This window comes from Salvia hispanica, chromosome 3 (genome assembly GCF_023119035.1).
Source record: "Salvia hispanica cultivar TCC Black 2014 chromosome 3, UniMelb_Shisp_WGS_1.0, whole genome shotgun sequence".
NCBI lineage: Eukaryota > Viridiplantae > Streptophyta > Magnoliopsida > Lamiales > Lamiaceae > Salvia > Salvia hispanica.
This window is the reverse complement of record NC_062967.1, coordinates 41,581,067-41,590,561: the sequence shown is the minus strand read 5'-3', so window position 1 is coordinate 41,590,561 and position 9,495 is coordinate 41,581,067. Positions and strand designations below refer to the sequence as shown.

At 38.9% G+C, this 9,495-nt stretch overlaps 1 protein-coding gene across 1 annotated transcript; it reads right to left on the bottom strand.

Moving 5' to 3' along the window:
- Positions 1 to 772: 772 nt before the first annotated feature.
- LOC125212774 lies at positions 773 to 4,203 on the bottom strand. Its single transcript, XM_048113028.1, has 5 exons — positions 3,293 to 4,203; positions 2,419 to 2,471; positions 2,046 to 2,209; positions 1,778 to 1,929; positions 773 to 1,425 (listed from the first exon to the last, which is right to left on the bottom strand). The coding sequence occupies exons 1-5, from the start codon at positions 4,041 to 4,043 to the stop codon at positions 1,001 to 1,003; spliced, it is 1,545 nt and encodes a 514-aa protein (XP_047968985.1). The 5' UTR covers positions 4,044 to 4,203; the 3' UTR covers positions 773 to 1,000.
- Positions 4,204 to 9,495: the final 5,292 nt, after the last annotated feature.

The following is a 9,495-nucleotide window of genomic DNA, read 5'->3' as shown; positions in this document are numbered from 1 at the left end:
TCGTATACATAGAATTTCTTATGCTTGAACACACGTATGTAATTCTCAGTTCTATTTACCATCCTCAATAAAGCATTCCCACATATATATGAATTCAATTAATAACAAGAATTTAGCATTTTTCACAACTACTAATTCATTAATTTGGTTTATAAGGTTAAAATGAATAGTATAACCTTTTGCATGTTTTCTAGCAATATTTACTTAGTAAAACTGGACATAGTGCAATAGAATACAAAAAAAATGAAAAAAAAAAAAACCACATACAACTAACGATAGTGATAATTTCTAATTATAATAAATTTTCATTATATAGTCATAACTCTAGGACTTGAACTTCAAAACTAGTACATCCTTAAATTTCTCACTAATTGAGTTACACTACATTTTCAAGTCCGTGGGAGTAAAGGCCTAGTATGATGTAGTAGTAATATAAAAATAAGTTAGAGTGGAAAGCAATCAATACATAGTTAAGATTGAATGAGTGCACACACATAGAGTTGGGTGACATCTCACGATCCAATTCCATAATTTATTGCACTTTTTCACCCATAGAAACACACATACACACATGAAGTTGTGTCTCGTGGCACCAACTCCCTTTTGCTTTTTAAAAACACACACCCATACACAAATGTGTGTGTATTGAATTCACATATACACATCATTCATTCACCAAAGTAAGAGTGGAGTTTACCAAATGCAAATTCAAGCAGTCGATAATAAATTAATAATCAAGCAATAAAATCAGAAGACATAAACTCAACAGATATAAAGCAGAACATGAAAACCACAAATGCAGGGGGATATTAAGCAGGTTTCATATGGCATAGCAGCATCATGACAAGTTTCATGGTTTTTTTATACATATAAAGTCATACTAGTATGGTCCTTGTCATTGCTATGACTGTTTTCAAATCACCTGTTGAAAAAGAGGCCGTAGGAGGCCGACACTTGGATTGCAATGAACAAGGCAAAATTCACCATCCTGCACGGGAACTCACCCAACGAGCTCCATGTCATCGTCGAAGGCAATGTTCTGAACCAAGGGGCCACCGCTATCTGGTCCACATCTGGATAAAGATAAGAGCTTGTCCCCAAGATGGTCGAGCTTGACCTGCTTCACCTGTGGTTCGTGTAAACTACTCAGAGCCTCTTTACGTTTTCTGCCAGTACCATTTTCCACGCTTGTCAAGGAGAAACCCCCTAGAGCACTGGTGTTAGGCTGATCACCCATTTCTCTGTCCTCACTTTCATCACTCTCATTGAGATCAATGATATTCATATGGCAATAACCCGTACGGAGGGTAAGTTCTGGTGTCTCACTCTCCAGTTTTGATATGCACGCTGCTGCTTTTGCATGGAGCAGTGACATGCTTTGATCGAATACATTAATCCCCTGATCATTAAGGACCAATAGCCACTCTGCGCATAGTAACACTCAGTTACACATCAAATACCATAGTTGAAAATAATACTCCAAGAACAGCATAAACTAAGAAGATTATGGTGCTAGCTTCAATTTCAGTTACACATCAAATACCAAAGTTGAAAATATAGCAAGATTGGCCTAGAACTAAGATGATTATGCTGGCAGCTTCAATTCTATTCAATTTAACCACCAAAGAGATTCCCACCATTAATTATTCAAAGTGAGACTGATATGTTCATTTTGTATTAACTAGTGAGCTCCAAATGTTAAAATTACCAAGGATAAATCTCGGAAAGCTTAAGCTGAACTATTACAACAAGGAGAATAAGAGTTGAGACAACTCACGGATTAAAGCTCTGGGATTGGTGATGTCAGGTATGGTATTTAGGTCCACAATTCCAGCTTGATTACAGACCCATTTAATTAACTCAGCCACCAAATGACATTCTTTGAAAGCATTAAGGTAAGAAATGGCCCAAGATTTTTCCGTTGCAGCGCTGTCCTCAGCAAAATTCCCATATTCATTTGCAGATATCGTTTATCAGCAATGATATACTAAAATTGTATGTGGTTATACTATGAATAAGTATTGGACAAAAGTACTAGTCGGTACCTAGCAAACTGAATGGCTTGGTCAGCAGCCAACACCCATGCCAGAGCCAGCTTTTTCAATTGACTGGCAGATGACTGGATCCATCTCCCAGAATAAAATGAATAGTCAACCAAAATAACAGCATCATACAATACTTTATGTAGAAGAACTGCATCTCCATAGCTCTGCAGCAATTAAGAATAAGTTTCACCAAGTAGAGCATTTTATGTTAGTTCTTTACTGCTTAGCTACTTATGCAGTAACAAAATCAAAGACAAATAGTATATCCTTGTACGAACTCATCTGTTGAAAAGTAAAAGAGATATTGCTATTGAATGATTTTACATGTACAGTCAATACCAGCTCTAATAGTTGAAATAATACATAGAAGTACCATTGAGGCTGCAATAGGCAAGCTAGGTCCTGACAGCATTTTGAGCAGCATATCTGGTGAGGAGCAATGCACCGTCAGGTAGCAAATTAGGGTTAAAAAGCACAAGCATGTGAAATGAGGACTGATGTTACAGATATATTGACAGAAATATCTGAATATGTAACTCAAGTACTCAACATCTTGCCAGTATGCTTAAAAACCTGTATCTTCAAATTAATCAAGAAAAAAAATTGGAAGTGTTTAGGTTGCCTGTTGATGTGGAAGGGTAACAGAACTGGAGGCTACCACACTGAAGCACTCATCTTTCGTTTTGACCAGAGGCATAAAGTAATGTACAAACTTCAAAGAATATGCTAGTAAATGAATCATGTATATATATGAGTTGAACATTACCTTAAAGCACCTATAAGATTGGTGATCTAAATTAGGCTATCCCTTTTATGATGAGCCAATATCTACAACTCATTGCAAAAAACTGGAAATACTTCTAAGCATTTCTAAACACTCCAGTTCAGAAACTCAATTATTCCCGGATGCTTTAAATCATGATACGCAGTACCTAACCATAATATGAAAGACAAGCTCACAGTTTCTTCACAGTTTTCACATTCCTTACCATGTTGCTTACTACTATTCTTGCTTGGCCAAAAACTCTAGGGCTTACTTATTTGAGACACCATCAGAATGCTAAAGTAGAGTTCTGTTAAAGTTGTCCAAAACTAACAGTGCAGCTTAGAGTGAAATACACTATATACTACAAGAAGCGTGACATCCATGTTACAATCTAACACTAAAGCTTGAGAAGTTTATCTGCTGCTCGTATAGTGGCTTATGTTAGAGAGCGAAAGTAGATCATGTTAAGAAGAATTATCACCTAAAAAGTAGATGTTCCGGAACCCCTTAATGGTTTGAACTGCCTGGTCTCGTGCATCTTTCAGGATATCCTCTGTACACATCCCAGAACTAAAACTCATGTACAGCCTGAGAAAGAACACTTCCAACTGAACAATCCCCACTAGCTCCCTTATCCCACAACCAGCATTCATCGTCGTCCAAGTTCCATCACTCAAAAGAGGGAAGAACATCCTCAAAGTTTCAACAAAGCTGCAACTCCCCCCACCTCGGTCAGTAGTCCAAACCCGGACCAAATCCTCAAAACACACCACAGCAGTATCACACTCAACATCCTCGTTTCCGTAATCATAAACCCCAGCAGATACCATCATATAACAAACCATATTCTCCACCAATTTTCCAACCTCAATCCGCTCATGCAGCTCAGTCACCCTAGAATCACACACAATACTGTACAGGTCATACACCACAGGGGCCAGCAGTGCGATCTTCTTCGACGCGCTACTCAAATTAGAGCACTGAGTGAATAAATTCAACAAATCCTTAGCTATCAGCACCCTAGAGGCAGGGCTGTTTCGCTTCGCTGTGTGAAATGTGACCGCGGCGTAGAACCAAGTGATTTCAAGCGGCGGATCGAGCATTGTCTGGATCAAACGGAAGAAAATCGACTCGAAAGATGAGTAATCGGAGCTGCCGTTGTGGTATGAAGTTAAAAAGTGCTTGATCGATTCTCTCAGCATGAACTCCTGATTTTGTTTCAGAGAGTTCATAATGGCGGAAATTCGCTGACAATGTACGCATTAAACGTAAAATTCCGGGAATTGCAAAGAGAATTTCAGAGCAGGAACTGGAAATTGGGGGTTTTAGGCATGCGAGAGTGTTAAAACCCTAGAAAAAAAGGAGGGAGGGAAGTTTGGGTTTCAATTTTTGAATATGGTGGTTTGACACTTTGAGCAGTGTATAATTTTGGATTTTTCCTTTCAGTTTCATAAATGATTGCAATTTCTCCTTTTTTCATTAATTTTTTAACAAAGCTTATTATTTCAACGGTCGAAAATTGAAGACATGTACGTTAGCTTCAATTTCTTTTTTTCTCATTATTCTTTTAACAAAGCTTGATTTTCCAATAATTCTGATTAATTAACCCTCATTCTTTAAATAAAGCTTATTATTTCAATTAGTATTCCAATTATTTTGTGATTTTTGGGTTATTCTTTTAAACAATAGTACGTATTACTATTCAAATTCAAGGAATTTATGATAAAAAATACTTCATTCGTCCATAAAAAATAGACAACTATTAAAACGACGCAGGTTTTAATGAAAAATTGGTAAAGTAAGAGATAGAAAAAGACAAAGTGATTTGAGTATTGTAAATCGATAATGAGACTTATCTCATTAGAGAGCCAAATTTTCTTTAAAAAAGAATTGGTCTATTTTGAAAGGACATTCCTAAGAGCATCCCCATCCGTACTCTTAGCTAAGAGCACGGAAGTGGGCCCGGACCCACTTTTACTCCTTGTCCTTAGCTAAGAGCACAACACCCACATCCGTACTCTTAGCTAAGGACAAGCTCAAGGGTCCCACCATTCTATTATTCAATTTAAATAAAAACATTTCCACAATATTAAAATGCATTAAAAATATCCGAAATACTATTACAAATTACAAAATAATTAAAAATTACATAATTAAAATCCTAAAAATTAAAAATTACACAATTAAAATCCTAAAAATTAAAAATTACACAATTAAAATCAATAAAATTAAAAAGACGCACTACTCGTTGCCGAATTTCGCCCAAATGTGATTGATTAGATCTTTTTGTAGCTCAGTGTGGGCTCTTGTATCGCGCATTGTGTGTCTTCTTTCGATCCTCTCGTTCACCGTCGTATGCACACCTCGGCGTGGGGGAGACCTCGCGGTTGAGCTTCCGGCTTCATCCTCGTCGTAAAAGTTAGCCGCCATCGGTCCTTCGTCAGCTAAATCATGTTGTGCAAGATAATACACGTGTACATGATATCGGCGATATTCTTAACGTACCAAAGCCGAGAAGGGGACTTCACAATGTTGAATCGGCCTTGAAGGACACCAAAAGCTCTTTCGACGTCTTTCCGAGCAGACTCTTGACGCTGCGCAAAAAGAATCCGTCTTTGCTCTTGTGGATTGCTGAACGACTTCACGAAAGTCGACCACCTTGGGTAGATACCATCGGCGAGATAGTAACCCATGTGGTATGCATTTCCGTTGACGGTGAAGTCGATCATCGGTGCTACACCATTCAAAACATCATCGAAGAGTGGTGAAGAATATAATGTTAGAGTTTGTATACTAGAAATCACATTTCGAGTGATTGAATACTGTTAAAACTCTTATTTTATTTTCCAAATGAATAAACAGATTATTTTTGTCATAATGTTGTTATGTTTTACATTTAATGGATGTTTGTTGCATATTTAAATGTATAAGTAACTTAACAAAGTCTAAGTCTTTGTTTTAGTAGACCGGTTGTGGGCGTCGTTCACTTTAAGGTAACACGGTCAGTTCTAAACAAAGAAAAAGAATAATTTCACAACCTAGATAGGCTTAGACTACCTATTGTGAAATGTTGCAATGTCAGTCCGATTATTTCTAAGCCTTACTTGAAATAAGATGACATTGGTGTGGTATAACACTGAATGGATCTAACAACGAGACAATCTTTATGCTATCTACCTGAAAGACGAGGTCCAGTAAATTATTTCTCAATCAATGTACGTTAGCATTGAGCATACGGTATTGATTATGCACTACTTTGACTTACCAAATGGTGCGGGTTTTTCGCAACCCAATAAGCCTGGTATATTGGGTAGTGGTGATTAATATCTAGCGGTGCTAGGATTGCTATTATGTTGAATCGTGCGCGAGGTGAGTCTCGTTTGATAACATCCTCAAGAGAAGCTTGAAATAAGGTTTTATTATTCGGAACCTAGCTAGTTGGACTTTAATTACTCTATGAATAATAAATAAGATTTTCTTGCTGAGTCCTCTCTTGGAATAAATAAGATATTAATTAATTAAGTCCATAGCAGACAATGATTAATTAATGGATGTTTCTATCTTAAGCGCGGGAAATAAATATAAAGTATTGGAAACCCGAAGTACTTGTAATTTCGGATTTGGATGGGGAGTGCAGTATTACTTCTGTAGTGGCTGCTCGTAATATTCCAATTTTTAGCTTATATTAAATTGGGTTTAATTTAATTAGTAAAAAGCTAATTGGAGGAGCCCATATCCAAAGCCTTCCATAGATCCCTGTCTGGGCCCAATATGTGACTTATTATAAATAGGAGAATAAAGGAGACAGAAAATACACTTGTTTTTACTCTAAAATTTTCGGCCCCCCTACTCCTAGTAGAGGTCGAATTTTTCTCCTCCGTGGGAAAGGATTTCTGTCTTCTCTATTTAAGTCCTAGTGCACTGGTGAGATCAGCCCACCCTGATATCAGTTCACAGTCCGGGAACCAGTCAGAAGATCCGTGGTTTTGTACTAAAGATCTTCACGTGGAGAAGGCGCTAGCCATCTTCGATTCTTTGGAGAATCATCAAGGTATAATGGCTGAACCTTAGAAAAGCATGTTTTAGGTTTCAATTGATTTAAAGCATGTTATTATTTGAGTTATGAGCATGATACATGTGATAATTACGCGAATAGAATTTGTCTAAATAATCCGCTAAATAGATCTGAATTATCTGTAATTGATTTATGTGTGCGCTTCCGCTGCCAGTCCCTTCATATAACACGTTCAAGTCGTTGTTGGATCCGGCAACACCGAAATATGCATGCCAAATCCATAGGCGGTAGTCGGCGACCGCTTCAAGGATAAGCGTTGGGCCGCCACCTTTGTGGCCACTTAAGTGTTGCCCCCTCCAAGCAGATCGTCGGACAATTCTTCCACTTCCAATGCATGCAGATCAATGCTGCCTAGCATACCGGGAAAACCGTGGACTGTTTCGTGAAGACGAAGCAACCGTTGACAATCGTCGGTGGTGGGTGCCCGAAGGAATTCCTCGCCGAAAGCAGAACGAACGCCGACGCAAAAATTCTTGAGGCATAGGATTCCAGTTGACTCACCGACATGCAAATACTCGTCGAAGAGGTCAGCCGTTTGCCCAGTAGCAAGTTGTCGGATGGCACAAGTACACTTTTGCAACGCCGTGAGACTTTGCCGACCGGTTGCGTCTGCACCTTCTTGAAAGTATTCAACGCGGGTGGATAATGTGTTGACAATACGCATAAACAACCATTTTTGACATGCGAAAACGGCGCCGAAAGTAATCTTCTAGATACCGCGGCTGGTCGGAAAAATAGTCGGCAACGAGCCTTTCAAGGGCTCCCTCTCGATCACGAGGGAGCGTTGGGCCGCCACCTTTGTGGCCACTTAAGTGTTGCCCCCTCCAAGCAATCGTCGGACAATTCTTCCACTTCCAATGCATGCAGTCAATGCTGCCTAGCATACCGGGAAAACCGTGGACTGTTTCGTGAAGACGAAGCAACCGTTGACAATCGTATGTGGTGGGTGCCCGAAGGAATTCCTCGTCGAAAGCAGAACGAACGCCGTCGCAAAAATTCTTGAGGCATAGGATTCCAGTTGACTCACCGACATGCAAATACTCGTCGAAGAGGTCAGCCGTTTGCCCAGTAGCAAGTTGTCGGATGGCACAAGTACACTTTTGCAACGCCGTGAGACTTTGCCGACCGGTTGCGTCTGCACCTTCTTGAAAGTATTCAACGCGGGTGGATAATGTGTTGACAATACGCATAAACAACCATTTTTGACATGCGAAAACGGCGCCGCAAGTAATCTTCTAGATACCGCGGCTGGTCGGAAAAATAGTCGGCAACGAGCCTTTCATGGGCTCCCTCTCGATCACGAGGGATGTAGCGACGTTTTGCTCTAGTTGGTTGAGGAGGAGGGGCGGGGGTATTGGCGGTGACATAGGCTTCATAGGCGGCACGATATTGTTCATAATATTCTTGTTCTTAGCGCTCCGCTTGAGAGATTTTGGGTGAGAGAGGAAGATGTAGATGATTTAGTATGGAAAAGTGTGAATGAGAGATAATTTGATGTGAAAAGTGGATGATGAATGTGTGTATTTATAGATGATTTTGGGATTAAAAAAAATAAAAAAATCACAAAAATCCAAAAAAAAACGTCCATAAACGGCTCTATTTTTTTTGGGAATCCAAAAATATATATTTTTATTTTTTGGTATTATTTTGAATTATTTGTGAATTTTTTTCAAAAAAAAAAGCAAATTGGAATTTGCGTAGGGCTGCTCAGCGGCACGGACGTGCTCTTAGCTAAGAGTGCACGGACGGACAGCTCGCAGCGCCGGACGAGGTCGTCCTTGCCGCTGGCACGAACGGACGAATGACAAAAAATGCACCACTGCGGATGCTCAAAGTGGCAAATGTGGTCTTTTTTTAAGGGACAGATGAAGTAGTAGTTATTAGAAATTAGACAAAATTATGTTCTGTTTATATACTCTAATTTTATTATCATACTGAATTCCTTGTAATAAACCTTTATAGAGTAGTGATATATGGCAAGTTCCCCTTAAGTGTATAACTAGAGAACAAATTTCAACCACAAGATTAAGAAATCAAGGGCTGAAATTCATCATAGGATTTCAAAATTGGTCCAAAAAATTACTTCACTATAAGCAAGAATTGGTTCACTATATAAAGGCGGGGGTAAAATAGTCATTTAACAAACAAAGTTGTGGTTAGAACTTGAATTCCTCTCATTTAGATTAATTTTCTTCTGCCCGCTATCTCTTCTGCTCAAATTCTCCATCGATTCTCCACCGATCCTCCTCTTTTGCTCAAATTCTCCATCAATTCTTCACTTCCGCCCGAATTCTCCATCGACTCTGCACCGATTTCTCTCTTCTGCTCGAATTCTCTACCAATTCTCACTCATAAACGACAACTTTATGTCGTCGCCGCATTTGATTCACTTTGTTGTCGCCTCCTTTTGGTTGCTCATTCCGTCGTTGCCTTCGATTCAACATACCTAATGCCTTCAATTCGTAAACGTATGTTCGTCAACCTATTTATTATAGGAACGATTCATTTTACCGATTTTATTTGCATTTCAGGTTAACGATGGAGTCATATTATGCTTATTCATTTCAGTTTACAATGAACTAAAACGTAGAAACGTAAGTATACTATTT

What these genes read in the sequence shown, in the direction of transcription:
- LOC125212774 (XM_048113028.1), bottom strand. Translation starts at nt 4,043, where the DNA reads ATGAACTCTCTGAAACAAAATCAGGAGTTCATGCTGAGAGAATCGATC. An exon ending in TGCCTATTGCAGCCTCAATG is followed by an intron (nt 2,210 to 2,418) that starts GTACTTCTATGT and finishes TAATTGCTGCAG; the next exon opens with AGCTATGGAGATGCAGTTCT. An exon ending in CAAGCCATTCAGTTTGCTAG is followed by an intron (nt 1,930 to 2,045) that starts GTACCGACTAGT and finishes TGCTGAGGACAG; the next exon opens with CGCTGCAACGGAAAAATCTT.